General features: G+C 38.9%; 2 protein-coding genes across 2 annotated transcripts; one reads left to right on the forward strand and one right to left on the reverse strand.

The window, feature by feature from the left end:
• Positions 1-316: 316 nt before the first annotated feature.
• LOC128302740 (uncharacterized) lies at positions 317-921 on the reverse strand. Its single transcript, XM_053039601.1, has 2 exons — positions 814-921; positions 317-756 (listed from the first exon to the last, which is right to left on the reverse strand). Exons 1-2 carry the CDS (start codon positions 887-889, stop codon positions 317-319), a joined length of 516 nt encoding a protein of 171 aa, XP_052895561.1. The 5' UTR covers positions 890-921.
• A 373-nt stretch (positions 922-1294) lies between these two features.
• On the forward strand, positions 1295-24278 carry LOC128301343 (S phase cyclin A-associated protein in the endoplasmic reticulum). The gene is made up of 14 exons (XM_053037771.1): positions 1295-1370; positions 1576-1708; positions 1803-1987; positions 2058-2259; positions 2417-4492; positions 4565-5975; positions 6084-6207; positions 7073-7218; positions 18546-18691; positions 18770-18859; positions 19401-19492; positions 20579-20743; positions 22770-22922; positions 23332-24278. Exons 2-14 carry the CDS (start codon positions 1624-1626, stop codon positions 23395-23397), a joined length of 4941 nt encoding a protein of 1646 aa, XP_052893731.1. The 5' UTR covers positions 1295-1370; positions 1576-1623; the 3' UTR covers positions 23398-24278.
• Positions 24279-24385: the final 107 nt, after the last annotated feature.

The following is a 24385-nucleotide window of genomic DNA, read 5'->3' on the forward strand; positions in this document are numbered from 1 at the left end:
AATGACAACCATATTTTGGCCGCTGTATGTTCCATCAAGGCACGTAATTGCAAGGCTTTTGCTACGCCGGCATTGGAACCGGTGGAAAGGGTACATTGATTAAAGATAGAACACACTTATTGCGGTGAAAACATCACACCAACAAGGACGAATAGCAATCGAAAGCTGCTTTTGTTGAAAATAATCATAGCTGATCTGCAACTAACCTGCAGTTTGACTAATTTACGTGTCTTATTACTCAATAGAACAACAGATTACCATTTGTAAGCATTATATTAGGTTAAATGATTCAGTACAACATAATGAAGGAAGTACATCACATGAAAACATCGTCTTCCTCTTCGTTATCCTGATCACTCGATGAAACGGCTAGTTCAATATTATAATTGGAGTAAATATTCTCGAGAGCCTCTTTTACCGTTCTTAGCTTGGTTATTTCGAACGAAGCAACATCAATCTGCTGTTTTAGTTTGGTCATTTGTTCCCCAAACGCGGGTTGATGGGTTGTGGGACTGCTAGCATCATTATAACTATCTGAGTGTAGGTTGATGTAAGCGCAATCCTTAAAACAGGTGTATGCCAGCTCAAGAATCTTCATCAAGTTCACAACATCCTTTTCGGACCAGGGTTCGGTTTGCTGAAGTTGTTGCGCTTTCAGATTATGTATCTTCAGTTGTTCCATTACACTACTGACGTTGCAATAAATGGTTTCCCAGTGTGACGGTGTATGTTGCAGTTGCTCTTCATCCGATTGCTCTACAAAAGACTGATTGTAGAGATGTTTGATATTGCAGGGCAAAATGGTTGTCTTACCTTTATACAATGTGTTCAGTTTTTCTTTTAGTTTCTTCATTTTGGTAATCTGGTTAGAATATTTACTTTCAGCCATTGTAGAGGTAGAAATTATGCCGTACTGAAAGAACAAACCCAAAACAATATTCGTTCGGCGCAATATTCGTTGAGCTTGAAAATGACAGTTCCAACAATTTAGCTTAGCCCCAAGTATCAAATTTTCTCTTGAACCGCTCGTCTGAACCGGTTGGTTCATATTTAGAATTATGTTTGTTTCATTCTAAATTATGCAACAATTAATGTGTTGGTTACAGTTCATTTAACGTTACACGAATTGCGAAGTTCGAACCTTGATACGCTATTAATAAATAAAAACGCAATTAAACGTTTTCAAGCGTATAAATGAAGTCAAACAATATGTCCTGCAGCGCGCCATTGTCACTGTTGTTGTTGTTTTTTTTTTGTTACCTTGGCTTCCCACTTAAAAAAAACCTCGTCGAAGTGTGAACTTTGTTGTGTTGAGTAAAATCGCAAGTTTTCCTTATTTCTCCATGTTGTTTAGGTGCTGCTTTTCTGAGGTAACGTATTTAATGAGTACACTAATTACGTCCGAAGGTATCAGTTTTCCACTGTTAAAGAAAGGAATGAAAACAATTTCATCGCATTAGCCTGTGCAAGAATCGCATATTACCAAATTAGGACTTGTTGTTCATGTGTTCTGAAGGATTCTTTGTTTGCTGGTGATGTGCTTCAATTCGCTCACGGATTCAATCTGTTTTCCAGTGCAGATTAGCTGATTTAAGGAATGAAGGAAACTCTCCTTAAATCTAAATGGATTATCGAAAGTACTTCAATCAGGAAGGCAAGGAGGCGAAAAACTTCTACCACCTGTCGGATAGTGGTGGCGAATCTCAGAGTAAGTGTAGAAAGTATAATGATAGAAATCTGGTAATGCCTTACGTGCAATTATCTTAATAAGTTCTGTCGTTTATTTGCTATCGTTCCCATAGGAAGTCCTCCTAAAAGACCCCCGATTGGTGTAAGACCACGTTGTTTACAATCGCATGTGTCGCAACGTCAAAAATCGTTAACCAAATCAGGGCCCCGTGTACGAAGTGCCTCGACGGGACGTGATAAAAAATCCGAACTACAGGCCCGGTATTGGGCTTTTCTGTTTGGCAACTTGGAGCGTTCGGTGGGTAGAGGTTTTGTAATATTTGTAACATTTAGTATATCAGAAACTAAATACCGTATACTCAATTTAGGTTAATGAAATCTACCTAACCGTCGAGTGCTACGAAAACCTATCATCATGCAAGGAAGCAATTTTGGTATTGGAAAATTACATTCGTGACTTTAAAGCCCTTGCCGAATGGTTCAAAGTGTCCTGGGATTATGAGGCTACTCCATTACCACAGCGACCTCACTCGTTGGCATGGGAAGTGCGGAAAAGCAATCCAGTCCCGCGTAAGTATATTTGATGTACCATTTACAAGGTTTTCTGTGATGTGAGTTTTGTCTTGTAATTCTGTTAATTCAATTTCCAAATTCTATCGGAAAGATCTGCATCGAAATTCTAAAAATTAGAAAAATAGTTACTATAGTTATATTTTCTCCTGGACAGGTGTTCGCAAGCAACTCTCGAGTCCTGGGATGTCAGGAAAATCTAGTCCAAGCTTTTCGGGCAAAAATAGTCCCTGCCCTGTGGCGGAAGAATCCGGCCGAATAAGTTCTCCCAAGAAACCACATTCATCTACAGAGAGTCTCAGTAAAAAGGGAAGCTGCACGAAATTGTCACGTCACGAAACAAAGGATGCTTCAGTAGCACCTTCCGAAGAACCAGTCACAACAGCGTATGACAATGGAGTTGTCGAATCATCTTATGTGCTAAAACTCGACCAGTATACTCAAACGAATTTGGAGGATGAAAATCTTACGCTGGCAGAATACTTGGAGAAATATGATAAACAGCATTGTAACGGACCTGTTACGGGTGAAAGTGAAGGTGGAAATGATGAGCCCTTAGAAGATAGGGTAAGCGCCGAAGTCACTGTTGACGAAAAGAAGCAAAGCTTACCAAGCGATGCAAAGGGAGACCATATTGTGCTTAAAGGTGTATCAAAAAATGTTTCCATTGTGAACATGGCAGCTTCATCAAAACCTGGTGCGCAACGAGGAGGATTGCACACCAAACCTGCCACGGTACCGAAAGTAGGAGGAATTCGCGGCAATGTAGTTCGTCCACCTGTGCAAACGAGTTTGGTCCGCAAATCGGCTACAGCGGGCAGTTTGTCGCAATCTAGTGTGAAGATTGCGGCCAACTTACCCGTCAAAAGTGCAACAGTGTCCAGTATGTCGTCGAACACGGCTTCGGTAGCAAGGAATAGAAACGGTATCAAGCAAATATACCAGACGTTAAAGCCGTGCCCTGCACCGAGACCACAATTAGGAAGTAGTATGGCGTCGGTTGCTTCAAGATTATCTGTCCGTTCAAAAACCATGATAGAAGTTACTTGTAACAGTCGGACAAACCGGTCATTTACTAATAAGGCCGGCGACGGTTTACAGCGACGTTCGGCTACGAAACTCTCGTTCGATGCGAACCGATCAAAGGAGGATATCTATAGCTCTAGCTCAACGTTAAAAGCGTCCACCGATCGGTTAGGTTCACGGAACTCCGTTGCAAGCGGCAGTACAGTGAAGCCAACAATACCGCCTCATGCGAAGACTGTTGACCGTCGTTCCGAACCAAAATCACTACCATCGGCTGCAGATACGACAAGCAACGATGGTTGGTATACGGTAAAAACGAAACGGCGATCTAGTTTGCTTTGGGCGACGCGATTCAACCAGCCCACCGGTTATGCAAGCTTGCCCACATTGGCATTGTTGGATGAAAACACCAATAATGACATCACAGAGGTGGAGAAAAATGGTCCACAAACCCCAAAACAAAGCGTGAAAGTGAACGAGCTCAACAGTGAAATCAATCATACGCAACGCGCATCAAAGCGTGCGATGGAAAAATCAGCGAAACCAGCAACGCTACAAACAAGAGGCACGGGGGTATCAAAATCTAATGGACCACCGGCACTTTCGACTACGTGCTCGAAAATTGTAAAACCACCTCCCACCAACACAACACAACTGATTAAAACGATTCATTCATCTACAGAAGTGGACAGATCCAATAACCAACAGCTGATAGCTGCGAATAGTCGAACATCCGTCTCAAGACAAAAGTCCGATTTAACAGGTTTAAAATTAAAAACATTACACAAGGAATTTTTGCGTAGTGAGAAAATGAAGTCCAAAAATTCGGATCAACAACAACCTCCTGCATCGTCGAATGGTGTGAAATCTGTGAATGACAACGCACAATGCACTGCACAAACGTTAAGCTCAAGTGCGCAGGAGGGTGATCATTTCGGTCACCTAAACATGGTTGACATGAACATTCAGACGAACATAAGTATCACAGCTATCGATAGTTTATACGCAAGCTGTTTGGGTGAATCGGCAGACTTAATGTATGGTGGTAAAAAATCAATCCCACATTACGTCGACATCGCTAGTCAGTGTACCAGTGATGATCAGGAAGAGCAAGAACGTGACGATATGGAAAGCGACGAAGATCAGCGCAAGCTGCTGGAGGAGCAGGAAAGTTTGGAAGCTCAAATACGGGAACTGGAAAATACGGGTGAGTTTTTGTTCGTTATAAATGTTCTGGCAAAATCTATCGATGTATAACATTGTGTTCGTACAATTGTAGAAATTGATTTCGATACCGAAACCGACGAGACGGATTGTGAAGCGATCATTGACTTCGAGGACACCGATGCCACTGTTGAAAGTGGAACAGAACGACAGACCGATTGTACGGGTATGGAAGGCGAGAATGATGAAGAAATCACGCTGGAGGCACGTTACGAACACGTGCTGGCAGGTATGAGTTGGATTGATAGAGCTCGTACCCTCGACACACTGAAGGCTATCGTGGCACGTCATCCCGGTCGTGCCCAGCAGCTACACGCCAAATTGTCCAGTCCCTCACGAAGGCGCTCATTGCACGAAACGTTGAAAAAATATCAAGCCAAGCAGACGCGAGCCCTAGAAAAGCGTCAAGCATTGCAGAAAGAAAAGGCGCTTAAAATTCAACATCTGCTAGCGCGCGTAGAAGACGTGAAAGCTGCCAAACAGTGCTTGATAGAGAAGAAGCGGTTGAGGATGGAGGAAAGATTGCAGCGAGCGGCTGAGAATCGTTCACAGTATATAAAGGATAAAATTAAAAAAGCGCACGACGAGGAAGAAAAGTTAAGGGAGATTGCGTTCATTAAAAATCTCGAGGCACAAAACAAGCGACTCGATTTCTTAGAGTCCTGCAAAGAGCAGGAAGTACGCCTGCAGGATCTCGAAACGGAACGACAGAAGCGTGCAGAAGAGAAAGCAGCGAAAGAAGCGGCAGTGGAGCGACGGCGACAGGAAATCGAGCAGGAACGGCAAAAGAAACTACAACAAATGAGTGAAAATCGACGGGAGCGGGAAAAACGGGTCGGAAAAATGCAGGAACAGAAGGAACGTCAGCGTCAAGCATTGGCCCGTGAGAAGGCACGCGACCGGGAAGAACGTTTGTTAGCGCTGCAGCAACAGAAGCTGGCAACGGCAGAAGAGCTTCAGCGAAAGATTATTCAGAAGCAACAAGAGTCGGCTCGCCGACATGAGGAAAATATCGAACAAATTCGCCAACGGGCCGTCGAACTGGCGACCATTCCCAGTCGTAGTGCGGATGAGCTGAGAAATGAAGAGCATGATGAGGAAAACTCTAGCATAAGTGAAAAGGAAAGTTCGCACGGTAGTGGATCAAATGTAGTGCCTAAAGTGAACAAGAAACGAGTGAAAAAGTTACGCCAAAAGTTGGCATCAGCGGCAGAAGAGTATCTCAGCGAGCTTAATCCTTTGGCACCATCGATACGCAAACAAAGCCAGGTGCCTCGTTTATTAAGCACTATCGCGAAAGGAGGAAACGGTATGTTGGGTGTCGAGCGACCAATCGGTCAATTGTTACGGTTGATAGCTAAAGCGGAGGTTGCTGATTTTCAATCATTGTGGCTGTTGGATGGTCTTAGCACGATTGCAACGGTAATTGAAAACGGCCTAAATCCTGGTACGGATGTGTCAAAGAAGTGAGTATCGTTTGTTTACTTGTTCCTACTGTGATCTATCGAAGGATCTAGTACATCCTGACGCACTGTATTGAAAAATTAATGAACTTATTTAACTTTAATTTACAGGGCTGTAGTTCTATCGGTGCAATTGTATCGGAATGCGTGTACATTGTGTCCGCAAATTGCTCGGCATGCTGTCTTAGGAAGTTCCGTGCTGGTGCTATTGAATGCTTTGTTGATTTCTCTTAAGGTGAGTAGACATGTAGAGAAGGGACAAAGTTTATAATTGTTTGTATGTATATGTTTAAGTAAAGAACTGAGAATTTTTTATGATGATAGCCCACCAATCCCTACATTAAATTGAGATAGTCGAATAATCGGATGATATTGAATTTACACATTTGAACTTAATTTCGATTGGTCTATTAAGCTATACATGAAAAAATTCGGAGAGACGACAGATTGCTGCGTCTACTCCTGTATGTATATATATAGCCAAAGATAAATTTCGTATGTGTTTCACTATTTAACTGTTTAATTTGTTCAACTGTTTAATTTTTATGTTCTTTCAAGAATAGACTACTTAATTTAGTAATTTTCTCCGTTAACATATTCACGGTCACAATATCTCTTGAAATTTCGTTGTGAAACTTGTAGAACGACGAGAGTCTAGCTCTTGTCGTCAAGTTAGGCACTCTAGGGACATTTGCTCTTCGTGAAAAATGAGTTTATTTTTCCGTCCCTCGCGCAATACGTTCTCCTAAATGCGAAGGCAGACGTTCCTGCACCATTATATTATAATAATGTGAGTTGAACGATGAATTTGAGATGAAGTTTTTCCGTAATTTCCATCGGCACAAGCACTATTTCACGGAATCCGCAAATACAAGCTGATAGTTTATTATAAAGCCTGAAAGTGTTTACAATATTGGGAAACATTAAACTGAAGAAAGCTGCTGTACTATTTATTGCCGATCCGGATTTGTTATTAACTGATTAAAATAAGTTTAGAGTATTCGAATAGCGCATCTCTTATTTCGAAGAAATCCATAAAACTAATACAACAACAACCAATATTGTATGATATTCCATCAATTTTTACTTTTGCAAAACAGACGCCTGAGGAAAAAAATAGTCTATTCCCGGTGGAACTATCGACAGAGCTTATATTGGCTTGTACTGTTGCTCTTTTGCCATCGAGTCCTTCGGCGAAGCAGGCGATACACCCAAAGGTAGCGGAACGGCTCCCAGATCTTTTGAGGTAAGTAAGATGTGAAAAGTTACTCCTACGTTAAATCGATTTTGTACTACATACTTTATGATGTGGTGGTATTTACGTTAGGAATTGATTAGTATTTGTGTTGAACGATGAAACATTTTCCATTAGCTGTTAATTTTGTTTCTTTACCCATGTGGAATATCCGCCTTAATACACATGTTATAAGGATCCGGAGCTAGTATTTTGTATGGATTCTTTGGTAGACATTTTCGTGCAAGAGTTTACATAGTTTATAAATCAGATAATTTCTTATCATTACTAGTTTAGTTGATATTGTATTGAATTAGCCTGGTGTCCTAAAAATTCCATGATGCCACTACTTATCAACTGGTTTTCTAACATGCATATTAAACCATATGTATGTATAACTTGTGGTAACGGATAAACTACAGGGGTGAGGGAATTCTATGGCTAATACCGATCATGTCTGTATCTATTGTAGTCTTGTTGTATCTAACCCTAACCCATATATTAAAATTTTTGTAATGAACTTGAATACTGCAACACCGTGCGAAATTATGAAAAATAGTTTTCAAAACAGCTCTTCTATTTCACTAATCAAACACTAATCGTGCTAAGATTACCCGTACCCTGAATGTTATTCATGCTATGGTGGTAAAATTTAATATCACAGGATTAATATCAACTAGTGTTGGGTGCATCTGTTTCAGGATCATGAATATGAATGAACTTTTCAACTGATTCAATTAATATGAATCTGTATTTAAAACACTAATCAATCCTCGAAGATTCATGAATCACCCAAAATTTATGAAATTTATATCCACCTATGAAGTTGGTTGCCATCTTCAGTCCCTCCGTCTACCCCTCAGTCGTTTGATTCTAAAAATCTGTTTCCAATTACAATTCAGCTTTAAGTCATGATTCGCCACTGCTCACAAGAATCTTGAAACTTATGGGAGTCGATTCATTAAAGAACTTTAAACTTTCAACTTTCAACAAGAAAAAAATACATTGGATAACTAATTTCGCAGGTTATTTTATAAAAACAATGGATTCTATTATGAGGCTGTAACCATCTTGCATGAGTAATTATGTGGCTTCTGATTCCTTCAGACATTTATGAAACTTCTCAAAATTCATTCGTGTGCCGACATTGAAAGACCTCGTTTGATATGTCTAGTTGGTAATTGAGCCAAGCAGAAGAAGTACTTGCGCTGTTGAGTTTCATGGGGTAGTATATTATCATTTATTGCTTTAATTAATGTATCACATAAAAATAAAGCGATGCACAAGATATCGAATTGTGAAAAATAAACATAGAACCATTATCATACGCAGTAGTTCTATAATTTTGAATATTTGATTTTGTTTGGTAGGTCCCAGTTTTACTACCGATCAATAAAAAAGAGGCAACTTCAATTTAATGACTGATGGAAGTGCATCAGCGCTTTTCAAATCAATTTGCTCAATCAGTTACGGTTACTTTACGGAACCAGCTGACAGTTTTATGCGATCGTCGATCGCGAAGGTCGGTGGGCAAAGGAAACTGCCCTTTCATCACGTTCAATTTATGCTGCTTGTGAAATGATGTTTGTTGGAACGAGCGTAGGGAGATAAAATGAAGGTGTATGTGCTCTCCATACCATGCCATTAAAGCGTGAAGCGTTGAAAACATGTGTTAACATAACACCAGCCCTCGAACCGGGTGCCGCCGTGTATTGATAATGGATGAGAATATGGTGAATTCTTTTTTCGCCTCTCTTCTTTTCTTTATGATAAAATGCATAAAATACTTTTCGCCGCTAGAGACTGCCGAATGAGAAATGGTGATGGCTGCATACGTGAGCTAATGGACATCTCATCGACAGCTTGGTTAAAACTACATGTTTAATGCAGCTCAACAATGAGACAAAATTGGGATGATTTGTAAAATATTGATTGTATGTTTTGAGCTACTCATAAGTGATGATGTGCATGTGGTTTTGTTGCAGCTATTTTATCAATGTTTTACACGTCGTCGCTTAGAATATGAAGTAAAATTGAATTTTTTATGTGAATAAAATAGTATCAATGGATATAATAAAAAATATCACATAACAACCATAAGGGCCTATAAGAATTTATCCTTCCAGGCTTAACCCAAGCAATGGAGTCATTTTTATTGCTGAACACGAGAACACGAGTGAGGCAAGTTATGAAATATGCATTCGTCAATTTTCACTAATTGAATATTTGATGTGGATTGTTTGTTACGTGTTTAATTTAACTAATTTAAAATTTGCCCCATCGATTGCAATCACTAGCTGGCTGCTGAAATGAAAGCTTTTTGGTCATGGCATGAAAATTGAATTCAAATGAAAATTTTCTTCGTATCTGCAAATTTGTTTTTACGATATGAAGAACTGGTTCGCACAGGATTTGGCACTGTCAAGCTGAGACCAGCTTTGAACTGTAAAACTAGTATAAAACTCAAGGTCAACTAAATTTTCCAACGAGAAGTATCATATAATTTTTTATGGCGGATCTGTGATAATTTGTGATCTACAACTTGAGCATTGTCAAACAAATTGATTTGAAACACATAATTAATTTTTTAATTAAACACATATAATTTCTTAAGGACCGGTGGTCTTGAAATTTTCATCCAATTTATTTATCTTTCTCGTTAGAACGGCCTGGCCGTATCGACTTAATGTACCACGTAGCCGGATAGTCAGTCGTTGGCTACGGGGGATTGGTTCGGATGGGATTTTGGTTCGGTCCGTTCGTGTGAAGACCGGCTCCGCTACCATCATGCCACCGGGCCGCCCCAGTTTTTTTTTCATTCATAAATTTTCATCCAATGTTGTTTATGAATTTTTCGAAATTTGACAAAAAGATTACATTTTTAAATTGATTTCTATTTTGCTTTTTAGCGTAAATAAATACTCTTTCAAATATATGTATCTTATGAATCATGGTTTTATGCATTTTGAGTTTGCACCAAAGAAATTTGGAGCTACTATGCAAAGATCTGGTCAGTCTGTAACGATTTCTCATTCACCCGTGTGTTAAGTATAAGTGATTTTTTCAATGGTACACAAAAGTAAACTATTTGAACTAGGTTTATTACAAAAATTTGCTTATCTTACATACCAGTATCAATAAGATATATAAGATATATTTAGACATTGCATAAAAAATTTGTGCGTATAGCAAGTATTCCTTTTTTCCAATTTTTGAATATTTCAAATGCTCGTTCGAAAAGTAATGCTTAAAATATTCAAGTTAATATTTAAAAGCCATTGGTTGGGATCATAGTGATGCATAATCCCCCTATTTCATTCCCATCCATCCGATTCCACTTGCCGTTGTAACATGTTAATTATTTCGTATTTAAATTGTCTTTGAAAAAATCGACTACCATCATCATTCCTTTTCTCCCTTGGCAAACGTGTTGGTACGGTCTCGATCTCTTGTCATTTTTATATCACACGTTGCAATATGACCCTAAGCAAAGCGGAGGTATATCAAACCCCCTGAATAATGAATGCAGTTTAGCAATGTGCCAGATGAAGTTGTTAAAAGGGATAGAAAGGGGTTTGCTGTGCTGTAACAAACGTTTGGTTTCTTCGTGAGATGTGAACAGCTTCCAGTGTAGACTTTTTCAACCCTGTTCTGCGAATGCGTTTGATGTGCTCATTGATGTTGCGCTTCCTATCTATTGTTTGCATATGTCGCGTTACCAACGGATATCGACTGTACAGTTTTGCATATGTTTCAATCTGGGCTATCATTTGAAGCGAGATCAGATTGGTAGCATCAGTAAGTGCGGGGTATGTAGTTGTTTTTTGGGCATTTGGACGAGCAAAAGGGTAGCAATATCACTTAATAAGCCGAACATGACTCTATTTCACTGCCGATTATTTGGTGCAAGTCGAGGTCTGTTGGCCGAATAGTTGGCGCAATGTAACACATTATTACGATTGATGCATCTCATTTTACAAGGCGTTTGATAGGCGGAACCCATGATTATTTGCTTTTTTTCCATTTCCAACACGTGACCCCTCTCAGTTCAATTAATTGAATCAGTTCAATTTAAGTATGATAATTTTTAAAATTATCAATTTCGCCGAGAGATCGCTTTTCCTTCGTTTTATTAGTGGATTTATAGTCTAGACTGGATCTGAATTGATTTTTAATGTCTTTTATATTATTCCCATAACTTGCTCTAGTCGAAATCCAAAACCAAACCTGTTGTTAATTTACGTATTCCGGTCTATGTTTTTTGACCGCTTCCACTCTTACAAACTATTGGAAATTATAAGATATCGTAAGTTAAAAATACGAGATCATCTTTGTTTCATTTTTTTTCGACAATGTGTACCCATCAGCTTTGTACCCATAATATTGAAAAAATAACGAAAATTTTTTTGTAAGCCTAAATTTGAAATGATTTAAAGAATAAAAGATTGAAAATTAAAGTTTGCTGCGGTGTCCGGTGATGTATTAGTAGGGGCGGCGGTTCTCACACGACAGGAACGAGAGAAAATCCCATCAAACCCCCGCAGCAAGAACAGACTTTCCGCCTGGTAAAATAAATCAATACGGCCTGGCCGTTCTAACGGGATAAAAAATATGTTAAAAATTCTTATTTGAAAATCGTAACATGTTAATATTTGTATTTAATGAATTCACCTGATTTCAGGTGGTATTTAACCCGGTTTTGAATGGTTTGTTTGATGGTGATGATGCTAAAGGTCTATGAAAGGTGAACTATTATTTGAAATATTGGATTGATGCTGATGTTTTTCATAATTTTCTATCGTTTTTTTGTTAAAGTTTCCGTCAGATATTTAATTGTTTAATAGTTTTTGACAAACACAAAAAAATCCTATCTGTGATTGATTCCAAACAAAATCCAACGTCAGAGGACATTAGTAGATCGCTAAAAGTGATTCCCCGGGGTTGCAAATTGAAGTGCAACGACGGTGTTTCACGGCAATGATTCCTGAAAAGACTCACGCCCCTTTGACCGCAGGGGATTGAATGTAGCATAGGGATCTCGCTGGGATAAGATCATCGTATCGCCGCAGTACTCATGTTTTGGCGCAGAACCATGGCGGGCTGCATGTTGTGGCACAGCCAGGGATGCACCCCGCGGTGCTCGGGGATTTGATTTTATTAACGCCCATTTGAAAAGCGCAAACGGAATGTCCTGCTGGATGGAAAAACGCAGAACCATTATTCCCTAAACTACATTGAAGGTTTTTGTTCGGCCGTCTCCAGTGGTTCTATTTACGAGATTAAGTCTTTATTTTCAGCCAATCGGGTGGAATCAATTTATAACGTATAAATAAAGAGCGCAACATTGCATGGCTGTTGTTATTATCGATATTAGTGGGTGCAGTTCGTTTATACGTGTGTTTTTTTCTGATTTCTTTTGTTTATCTCTATGCTGAGGCAAACCTGCATCGCTGTGTGCCGTAGCATGGCCAATCAATAGAAGAGCCACCCGCTGGGTCTGTGTTCACAGCAGCACCGTATTATGTTAGCCTCTTGCTGCGACTGGCTGTGGTAGTGGCTAGTGCCACCACTTGCCACTACTTTTGCAACATGCAGCTTTCCGCCAGTCGCTTCGGGGTCCTTTTTCGAATGGTCCGTGCTCCATCGGAACGAATATTTCATTTGCTTCCATCATGCTTCCGCGATACTCTTCGGCTTTTAAAGCGAGGGAGAGATACTGCTTTACCGATGGCGAGGACCCCCTGGGGAATCAGGCAATCTTTTATTCTCCCATTAGGAAACGATAATCACCTTTGCCGTTCGCTACGGCACAGCGTCGAGCTATCGTCGGTAGATGCTGATGTTATTATGCCTTGTTCGCTGTCCCGGTGTCTAGAGATGGAGGCTCGTGCGGGTTAACGATATACAATCAAGATTTGGGCAGAGATGTGCCAAGCAGAGCTGATGATGATCATGTTGATGGCTTTATTGAAATTTGACACCTTTCGACCAATAGACCACACACTGGGTAGTTGAATTTATGAACGGTAAGTTTTGGTTGCAGTACATTTGTTCACTGAAGTGTTGTCGTGCTGTGTCAGTGTAATCTTGAATTTAGTACGAATTGACCAAATTTAAAATCGTATACTGTTGATTTCAGTAGTGAATTTAGTAGAGATGTTAATGGAAAGGATGAGAGTTGCATCAAGTGCAGTAATTTATTTGTTGTGGTCATTTATTACTTTACGTTTTATTTAACATCGGACGGGCCCAGTGGTGTATTGGTAGCGACACCGTTTTCACATGAAAGGACCGCTTCAAAATCCTATCTGGACCCGTCCAGCCGCGGGTAAATAAAAACAAAGACAGTCAAATACGGCAGGCTTACATCTTTTGAGGTTGTTGTGCCGATAAAGAAGAGGCAGAAGGCACGTTTTATACATTAGTTCCTCGTGGACAGAGTGTAAAATATGTTGTAGAAGAGTCGCGATCGATGCATGGTTGGTAGGAGTCAGATGCTGTGGAACATTTATCTTTGGAATAGATGAACGATGTTACATGTACATTAAGTATGCACTCACTTTGAACCGGTAGAATAATTTTGTGGAATAGCTGCTGTGGTGTATGTTTGTTTTTAGTTAACGCAACGCACAACCCAGGATGGGGTTCGAATCAGTCGATACCGTTTTGGTCGCAGGGCATCACTAGGCCACGTGAACATCATTAGCATTCTAGCATGGCACCAGCAAAATCTATCGGGGTAAACCTTTGCGAGATGTGATGAGTTCTTACGTCTACGCTCTGTTTACCGAGCATCCTTCTCGGTTGCTGTCGCTGACGCTGCTTTGACTGGATTCGTTCTCCTGGGAAAGAGCCGACAAACGGTGGTTTGCAAAGCCTCGGAAGGGATGGATAGATTGTTGCTCGTTACGGTATTACGGTTACGGTGCTGTGCAAGTACGAGCACGTGGTCTAAGGCCGGAGCACTGCCGGAACGAAAAACTGAACATCAGTTCAAATATTTGGCTTTATCTGGCCCGCTAATTGAAATTTCACAATTTTCATCCCATGAACACAATTCTATTTGCGAATGTTTTCTAGTAGCCAATTTGGAGGCAAACTTTCGTGAATGCCCAGCCTTTGCACGACTGTTTGCAGAGGAGTAGTAGTATAATCTTGTTCGCGTTGAGAGTTAGATCAATGGCGCAAAGACAAACAGCCAATATTTTTGCGAAGTCCCATTCATTGCGTTAGGATTTGTTTGTTAGGAAGAAATTTGTTATTGAGGTGTTTAAGGAGCAAAAAAAAAACTTATCCACACATAACTATTTTTCCAAATCAATGCAGTGAAAATGATTTTATATGTATTGAATGCCCTATTGAAAAGTTGTTGAATTGAATGAGTTTTTTTTCTCATTCAAGCAAAATGTAAAAATTAAAAATTATTTAACATTTAACACGTTAAATTAATTTTTTTATATTCTAGAAATATAAATGATTGCAAAACATAGCTCAAGGAATTATTAGAATTTCTTGGTTTGTTTAAAAAAAAATATGAAAACGAAAACATATCAACACAGATCTTACTGTCCGTACTGTACAAAACGATCATTTTGCAAAATCTTTCCTGGAAATGCGTAGCATTGGCTGGTTATGTTGCTTTCTGTAGTGGAAATGTGTTCTATTTGTGTGTGAGTATAGTATGTACGCAATGATATCGCACCCTGTTCGATTGGGACAATGGGCTGCCACTTGAAAATCACTCAGCGTTAAAATAGCACATGGTGCAATTGTGAACCAATATTGTTGTATTTTTTTTTATTGTTGTCGATACGGAAATGTTTGTTTTCGTTTTTTTTTATTTCCACTTTTTCCGAAGGAGCTTTATTATGTATATTTGTTTATCATGTGTTTTATAACATTTCAAACGTTTTAGTTTTCACTAAGCTCAAATGTATTGTTTCGAGTAAATATTGAATTATCTTATACACAAGTCAATGTATTTTGGCATTGTTAAATAAGCCTTGCATTTAAGATAATTGCCAAATATTAGTATAGAATAATATTGTAACATTCGTCAATAACTATAACGTGCTTTTTATATTTTGTCGGTGTTTGACAAATTTGTTACACTTTTGTTAATTTTATTTTAAATGTTGAGTACCTCCGAATATTGTTCTTTCATGTTCATGTCGAAGTTTTTTTTTGTATCTTTAGAAGTAATCCAAGAATCATGCTGTTTTTTAGTTTTTTTTTTATAAAACTCTAATTGCAAATCCAGATAATGTGTTATCGAATGGATTAAGCAATTTTGTGATAGTGTAATAAATATCGGATACGGAAATAAATGAAGAATCCCCCTTTCTATAATTTTTATACAGGTTTCCACCTTGTAACAGAATGACTTTTTAATTCGGAATGATAAAATGGTCGTATTTAATTCAAAAACTCATAATAGTTTATACCGATGTAATTCCACCATCGTTCACGCCCGTTGTAACAACGCTGGTTTCACAGGACAGGACCGGTCCAAAATCCCATTAGATTCAATCCCGCGTAAGCAGGACTGACTAGCCATTTATGGGGAAATCAAGTCTAAGAAAACCAGAAATGGCAAGTCTAGACCTCTTGAAGTGGTTGTGTGGCTAAAACAGATGATTGTCGCCTTCGAGCTGGTCGAAATTACCGTGTTTAAAATGACGGAACCACTCACACATTTACCAGTTGTTGATAAGCGCAAGTGCTGTATGACTTACAAGTACTATACGGCTTACTGTATTACTCTGTAGTAATATTCAATGCTTGTGTATTTTTTTCCAAGTTCAGATAGATTAAATTTTGTAAATTCTTGTAAACAACTGAATAAAGCAAAATGTGCAGCAAAACAGAAATTTGTTGAACTACGTTCTAAATTTAGATATAAATCCACATGACTGATTGAAGGCCGATCGAATTAATATATTCATATTAATTATATCCAATCTTCCATTCCATTGCTCATAATGCGGTTCTTTGCTTGGGGGATGAAATGGAAACAAAAAACATAAAATGGGTGCAAATGGAAAGAAAACATTTTGATTCGATGAAACGATGCTATGATAAGAGAAAACACACACTAGCCACATGTTTGTATCCTTGATCGGAAGGTTTGCCAAAGTAACCAACAGAGAGTGGATTAAAGTTTGTATTCAAATTACTAAGCGGATTATGAAAGTGGATGTTAATTGAAATGGAACGTTCAAATCGCTTGTGACAAACTGGCCTATTTTAGACTTTGCTTTACTTGCGTAACATTTGGCGTGTTGATAATGGAAGTAATCTTAATGCATCGCAGTGGACAAAGATATTGGATCGGTTGGGTGGGATTAAAAATCAATTCAGTTGAAAAAAGATCGCCCAGGGGAAACAACAGCACAACTCATAAAGTCAAGAATGATCCGTTTAGAATAATGAAAGTTTGATATATTTGTATCATTGTATTGTATGAATTGTTTTTCAATAACAAAACAGAGCTTTAACGTTACATTATATAGTATTGCAAAAAGACAGTTGCTTAGCAAAATTAGCAAAGGTCGTTTGTTTGAAGTTGCATTGCTATTCTGAATAATTAATAGCATAAATTAAGCCCCTTTTTGTTTGATGATGATATTCTGCAGAATTGAATGGAAAGTGCACCATCACCAGCAAACTGAAAAAGAAAACATGATCCTTCCAGTAATGCCGTGGGTCCTCTTTTGCATACAAATTATGGGTTTGTTTTAAATCCCAACCAAAGCAAACATTGAGCAAACCGTAACGAAAAACTGACCGTGTATACAGAAAATCGCGTCGTCTTTGCTGTGTATTAGAAGATTAATGTTTACCTTTGGTCAGCACTGGCAATGAATGGAAGAGAGGGTAGAGATTTATTTAGTCAGGCAAGAGTTTTGGAAAACCCCGTAAGGAAATGTTTGCATTTGCAACCCTTTTTCTGCATTACAATCAACAGGTCCTTATGGTGCTAGCGCGCTGTGTGACGCTGTGTGAGTGCTTATATAGTAGAGCAATCAAATTAATAGCTATTCTTGTCGGAATGGTTCATCTAACGGAATGGATGTATCCCTTTCTAATTTAGCACCAAAGCCAACCGGGACAAGCAAGTGTCTAAACCGTTGGTCAATTATGAGTTTGTTTTTACGGATGTATCAATGTCGTTGTGTTATTTATACATTTATAAAACATTGCAGAAGTAGCACGCAACTGTTTTTCTCAACTGTAACTGCGATTCTCTACTGTAATTTGGCAAAGAAAAATGGCAAATACGAACTGTTTTTTTTGTGACAATTTTCTATCAAACGCGCAGAACGTTGGGACTGAGCGAGTGCGCAAATAAAGCTGTTTTTGTTTACCTATGTCATATGTTAATTCTTCACAACTCTGATTATGCTGTTTGCAATCCTCTTGTTACACTTGATTGCAGCTGACAGCTACCCACGCCTGGCCATTGGGAAAACACACTAACAGGGCGGGATAAAAAGGGTCCATGAGTGGTGAACGGTAGCGCCTGAGATAGTAAGGGATATATAGAGGACAACCCCTCGGTGCAATGTTTGGTACATGGTGCTATTTTTCCGCAGGATCTATGTTTGCACTTTTCTGCGTATTAGCCCGGCGCTGTCAAGTGTCAACTGTCAACTTGTGTGCGACTAAGGTTTTTCTCTAACCCCTTGCCGCGGGTATAGGTTCTTTCGCACTGACGATAGCCTACTTCTCGGTTGGCACAAGAAACAATGTGGAACATAAAAGCAGATCCCGATTAAATCCTCGTTGGCGGCTACTCTACATCGTTAGCAGAAATATCAACACCTAATAGATTCTACGGAATGAAAATGGACTAGATTTGTTTGGATGGTTTTCCTGGAGGTAGCATTTTCCGATATAAATTCGATAGCAAGTACAACTGAGTAAAAAGGGCAGGCAAACCGATCTTTTTTAAATCTTTCGGTGAAAGGGTACACTGTATTGTTTAATTTAAACAAAAAAGGCTTTAAAAGAGGTACCAAGGGGTGTACGTTGTTATGATGGATTACTGTTTTGTCACAGCAACGAATGTTGACATACCTAGAGGGCTATGGACATAGGGAGTGAATACAACAGTGGAATGCCTCGGGATAAAATTAATCCAGTACCATTTTAATCAACAGCAGGACTTTAATACTGCATGACAATTAACATTAAAGAAATGTTTTCTATGGTGGTCCTGTTACACGGTGCTGGTGAATAATGTTAAACTGAATGATAGATATTTCTGGGCAGATTGAGAATATAAAATGGGTTTGATAACTTAATTTATTAATTGTTAATTTCTTTTCTTTTTCCAGCTATATCGTAAGCATTGGCTTAGTGGAGAGCTTGGTAAGACGAATCGATAAGGTGCATGAATCAATCGAAAATGAAACTAGTCTTGTACTTTCGCTGTTGGCCTCCTTGGGACTGCTGACAAAGTTGGTTGAAATATGTCCAGCAGGTGCGTTTCGAAGCTAATAGCATTGCTGCATAAAGATCTGACTACGATTTTATAATGAGCAATTATACATTTTCACAGGTCCTGACATCACCAAATTCATGCTGACGGCACGAACAACGGAACTGTTCGGCACTATCTCTCTACTCTATGCTGCTGTTGTTCCCATTGGTAAGCTAATTGAATAGAAAAGAAAACAAAAATCAGTAGTAAAAACAGAAGTCATGAACGTGAGATTGGGCTCTTGCAGACAATTTGGAAGTTTTTGTTTAAATTCTGCCTTGTGATTCTAGCGCTTGGCCTGTGGACTGTAGGATAGGATTTGTGGACTCGGCGGTCATTCTTTTGGAGACCAGTCGGGGATAAGATTTGTTGCGTATCTATCAAGTGGCTGTTAATCATTTTCTTCGGGGCTTGGTCATTGCGGGTTGTAGGCTGTACCGGAAATGAGCCCGTTTAATTAGTAGATTAAACTAAACGTCACGAACTGAATGTTTAGCCGTTTTCGGAAACGGTATTGCGCGTGTTGCAGGTGAACCGGCCCTTTTCCTCTTATTCGTGCATGAGCACATAGGAAATTATAGCCGGCAATCAGATACAGCATCTTCCCATGAGGATCGTCGCACTTGTTGGAACTCGGTACCGTATAAAAGAGCCATGTTCACACCGTATTGAATCATTCGCCCTCTTTTGGGCTTCTCTTAATTTGCAGGTGAAAGCATTCCTCCCAGAACGACTTCCTTGGCGGCGGCTACTTTTAATCTTCTGGTGACCTTTGCCAACCTGAATATTGAAGCGTTTCAGGTAAGTAATCGTGGCTCGTAAACGTGGACCAGCAGCTCATTTCGTTTCGGTTGGGTTTAGTTTTATGGTGTGATTTTATTGTTTCCGCTTACTTTCATTGTTTCGGTACGCACAGTAGTCCGTAGTAAGGCGTCCCATTCAGGGTTATGTGTTTGTTTTGCAATGAATAATTTTTTTTTCTAGACATTTGATCTGTCAGCACGTGATTCTAAGCTTGTGGCATCCATTTGAATAACATTAAAACGTAAAAAGAACTTGAGATATTGCAATCAACGATAATAGATCGAAATTGTCCAAATTGTAAGATGGAACAAAATTAATGGCTGTGATGTATGTAACCAACAGTTCAATAATTGCTGAAATTCATATTTTAATAAAATTGAGGATCTGGTAAAGAAGTAACTAGGCGATATATGTTCCTTGTGTAATCCATTTTAAACACAATCCATATACTCTTTCGTAGTCCAGTATAAATCATTTAAGGGATTGAGGCTATTCTTCTAGAATGTTATGAAATATTAGGATTTTCAAATTGTCAATCGTTTCATTTAATTAGTCTACTTTTCAAAGAGTGAAAACATTTGCAAACTGAGAGTTTGTGTAACATTTGATTTGATATTGATGATTCGATTCACTCGAGGGATCCAAGAACTTAGTGACATTCTTCGATTTTGGCAGGAAATACCGTAACTATGTATTATCCCTCTTCTGCTTGTTTACCCAACAACAACAAGCAACTTCATCTTCATCATCCCACTGTTAGACCGGGAAAGAGTTGAACCCAGCACTTCATGTGGCTGATGGTGTCTTTGAAACCTGAGGTACATAAGGTGGTACTTTAAGATACTCTTAGCATACAAATTGTAGGTTTTGTTGATGGAAAAATGTCAATCTTTAACTTTCATTTATATCCAAAGTAGCTACCAGACGTAAAACTTACACAGCCGCGAATGGAAAACTGATAGGAAATGTTGATGGCTTGGCGGCATAGATTATAATGAATAGATTATCATTTAGAAATATTTACATTATAAAAGTGTTCCTGTGAGATTAATATTGAAATTTTACTGCTTTACTCTATTGCAGGCAGTATTAATAGAGCAAAATCTCTCACTAAAGTTCCTCGATGTCATCAGTATACTATTGCAGTACTGTGTCCCAAAGGCGGACATAAAAAGTGAAACACAGACTGTGATAATCGACTTAATAGCAACGCTAGGTTTCTTCTGTGCCAACAATAAAATCAATCAGGTAAGAATGTAGTATTATTGATTTCTGTACGAAGCACTTTACTCAGCCAGTCTGGAAAGGTGCAAGCTGGCTGGTTGAGTTCATGGCGCCATTTTGGATATCGGCCTATCCGGCTATGCCGGCTCTGATATTGCCGAGGCTTATATGATGCTTTGAGTGTAGTTTTAGCTGCTTTGATGTTTCATTTTTCGTAGCCGAAAAAGTAAGACAATGCCTGTGAGAAGTTAAGATTCCAAGGCAGGGGAAGAATAATCCACCGTTGCCACAAAGCAACCAGGACCATCTCTTGTCTTGTGCGGCGGCGTCCACCTTTCAGCCATTGCCTTTCCATTAGCCTTTTAGGTGCCGCAATAATTTTCTTGATCTAAATTACTTTTATGACTTGTGGATTCCTCCTTCGCGCAGTCTTGTGCATTCTGTTCTGTCTAATCTAACTCTTACATATCTATATGTATGTATAGTTTATGTTTTCCGCTATCCATCGAGCGCTGCCATTGGCCCTTTCGCGTATTCCTTTGCTCTTGTCTTCTTACGCGTGGTCATGAGCATTCTCAAAACGGGGAACAGCGGAGAAGTCATATTTTCCCCCTATCGCTTTGTTCCATCGTGCTTTTTCGCTGTAAGACCGCACATCTTCACATTCAAGCCAGCCTGCATCCCACCGCACCATGGGCTCCATGATATACACGGCAAATATCTTCGCTGGTTCGTTTCACAGCATTCCACATTCTGGCGTTGGAACCGAACGGACGCCATTGTAGGCTGCTAGTCGGCAGCTCTGTTCTTAAACTTCATCAGTAAAGCTTGGGTGAACTTTATTGGGCGAAGATTTTACGTATAACGTCATAACAAAACGTACTATTATCTGCGGTTCACTTCTTTGCTCTTTCGAACGGGTTCGGTTAACGGGTTTTGCATTTCTTCATTCTTGGGTAAATGTTTGTTAGTGTACTGCTTGTAACTTGTTTGATGTCTTCGTGATTTTTTTCGTCGATCAGTTGATCTGGTCACAATCAACGACGAATGATGGCTATGTTAAACAGGAAGTGCTTTAAAATAGTACGAAATAGCACATTCCAATTCCATTCTTAATGTTTACTGTAAGATTATGAAGTAAGTTATCAAATGTAGAAAGTCGTTTTTTACTCATTCTGAACGGTTAGGCAGTGTTTATTGTAGCTATTGGGAACTAAATTGGGGCCACAATTCACATTTGTTGATAGGCATTTGTTTTCGTCGAATCATAAAAGGGAATCATACCCCGGTGTACACGGCCCTAGTAAGTTAATATTACTTGACAAACTGTGAGCTATAAGTTTTAAATAAACCTACACAAATTTTAGAGTTCTTTGATGTTGAAGAATAATTTCTCGATGTGGAAGTAAAATCGTCTATACTGATCTCGGTTAATAAAAACACGCAAAGCAACCTGGACATTGAGGACCTCACGCCAGATCCTACTTTTTTTTTGACAATTCCTTCACTTCTGATCAGGAATCGTCTGGCTGTTTTTACATGGGTTGAGTTCCATCCGATTTCCTTAGTTTTTATTACAAGGTGCCAGCAGCAAAGTCTGTTTGTCAGTCAGTGGTTTTCGCAGCGTCATCTTACTGATTCCAGGCGGCTGATAAGTTTCACGAACCAGAAGAGACGATGAAAATATTTTGGTGTTTTTTTTACTGAAATTGCTACAGACACTGTAATTTGGTCAGTTTGCCGCCTACGGACGAAGAGAGATCCAATCGGAGAAGTAATTTTCAATGATTTTGAAAATTTCGATGATGTTTTTGTTTTAAAATAACATACGACATTACATTTTGAAACAACTTGACAAAGAAAAACATGTTGCTTCTAATGTTATTCAAAATAATTTAATTATTTTAGCACTGGATATGCAAAAATGATGTTGAAAAAGACGATTGATTCCATTGTTAATAAAACTGAATTTATTTACTCTTTCTTTAGACATATTTGATTTACGAATGCAACTGTCTTATCAACTTATTCTTGTTTTTCAATGTTGCAGGATTTATTAACATCTGATCAGTATATGTGCGTCGTTAAAAATTTCGCCAAGCTACCCAAGCAATTTGACGTAATCACATATCCAACGTTGGTCACAATAATTCATGACAACGCAAGTGCCAGAGTCGTGGTCGGCAGAGATTTCAATGTTGAGGTAAGTGATAGTGCAGCTATAATCAATGTTTTGATGTGCGATTCGTGTAGCACATTAAGCTGAACTCCAAATGAAATGTCCAAAGCCGCCACCATAAAATCATGGGCGTTTGTAAGCATTTCGTTTTATCCGATTTTTCTTTCGTTTTAATTGTCAAAATTTGTGTTATAGTCGATTCAAACGCATTGCATTGCGTAAACGAATCTATAATGCTGCTGTAACTTTTATTCTGGTGTTGTTCGGCGACTGCTAATGATGCATCTCATGGCAGTTATTGCTGCTTGATGCATGGATAACGTACATTAATTCATTTTTCGTCCTTTTTTATATCATTTCCGTGGTTTGGTTCTATTGGAACGTGTTCCCTTGGCTGCGTTTTGATGCTGACACGACCCATCGTCCGTTGTAGCTGTTGGATGAGTTTAGAAGATCCGATATGGCGAAGAAGAATCGCATTATATCTCTTCTGGTATAGTGTGCTTAAAACCGACGTGCAGAACTATGCGAAAAGGAGTGCGAAAAGTTAGGAGAAAGAGTTTCTTACTAACAATGGTTCTATGTAATACCTGAATAGATGGTCCATACAGGTGTAAAATGTAGCAGATCATCAGTTAATTTTGCAATCATGTCGTTCATGGCTAGTGTTTTTAACGCTGGAAAGAAGCACTACCTAACATTCATCAATAGCGTTATAAAATACATTTCAAAATACGAAAAACAAGTTTGCAGTGCTAAAACCAACGGCATGGTACATCTTTAAATGTGGCTGCATTGTCAAGCATCATCAGCATCACCCATCAGTATCGAAGTTATGTACTATGCGTGTTGAAGATTTCAAGCAAACAGATATGACACCAGCAAAACCCCAATTAGGCAACGCCTTCAACATATTCTAAGCGTCCCAAGGGACAAATCACAAATCAAGCGTTCGGATTGTTTTGGGGAACATCCACAACATTTGTTCTAGCGGAATATTTTCATGTGATTGCAGAAATGGCGTTAAAAATGTCTGTTCAACCACCGCAAGCCTAGACGTATCGCACAATAAATAATATAGTAACATCAGTAGTCCGCAGCACCGTTTAGACTACATTACTACTCTGTGATTAATCTTTAGGTTGTAATTGAACACAAACTAAACAGAACGTACACTCCACTAACGAAACCAAGTAGACTAGTTAGAAATAGCTTCAGTCAGAATGCCATCCCGGTCATCAGATGAAAGATGGATGGAGAGTCTCAAATTCGTATTTTTATGTTGTATCGCTTTTCTATAACAGGTTCATTAAGCATAGAAATAAATGCATCTCAGTTTATTGGTTTATTTAACAGTTGGAGAGGTGAATTTTTGGAGAATCGGAGAATACAAATGAACAATAAACTGATTGCTTTTGTACTTACAAAAGGGAGATTTTTTGTCCAGCAATTAAACCGAAAGAAACTTCAAATTATCAGTCCAGCTG

The sequence above is a fragment of the Anopheles moucheti genome, chromosome 3 (assembly GCF_943734755.1).
Source record: "Anopheles moucheti chromosome 3, idAnoMoucSN_F20_07, whole genome shotgun sequence".
Taxonomy (NCBI): Eukaryota; Metazoa; Arthropoda; class Insecta; order Diptera; family Culicidae; genus Anopheles; species Anopheles moucheti.

Bases quoted from the DNA above. Each gene is read 5' to 3' on its own strand.
- LOC128302740 (XM_053039601.1), bottom strand. From the start codon at position 889: ATGGCTGAAAGTAAATATTCTAACCAGATTACCAAAATGAAGAAACTA. The intron at 757-813 runs GTAAGACAACCA...AGTCTTTTGTAG, and splicing joins ACTGAACACATTGTATAAAG to AGCAATCGGATGAAGAGCAA.
- LOC128301343 (XM_053037771.1), top strand. From the start codon at position 1,624: ATGGATTATCGAAAGTACTTCAATCAGGAAGGCAAGGAGGCGAAAAAC. The intron at 4,493-4,564 runs GTGAGTTTTTGT...GTACAATTGTAG, and splicing joins ACGGGAACTGGAAAATACGG to AAATTGATTTCGATACCGAA. The intron at 7,219-18,545 runs GTAAGTAAGATG...TTCTTTTTCCAG, and splicing joins CGGCTCCCAGATCTTTTGAG to CTATATCGTAAGCATTGGCT.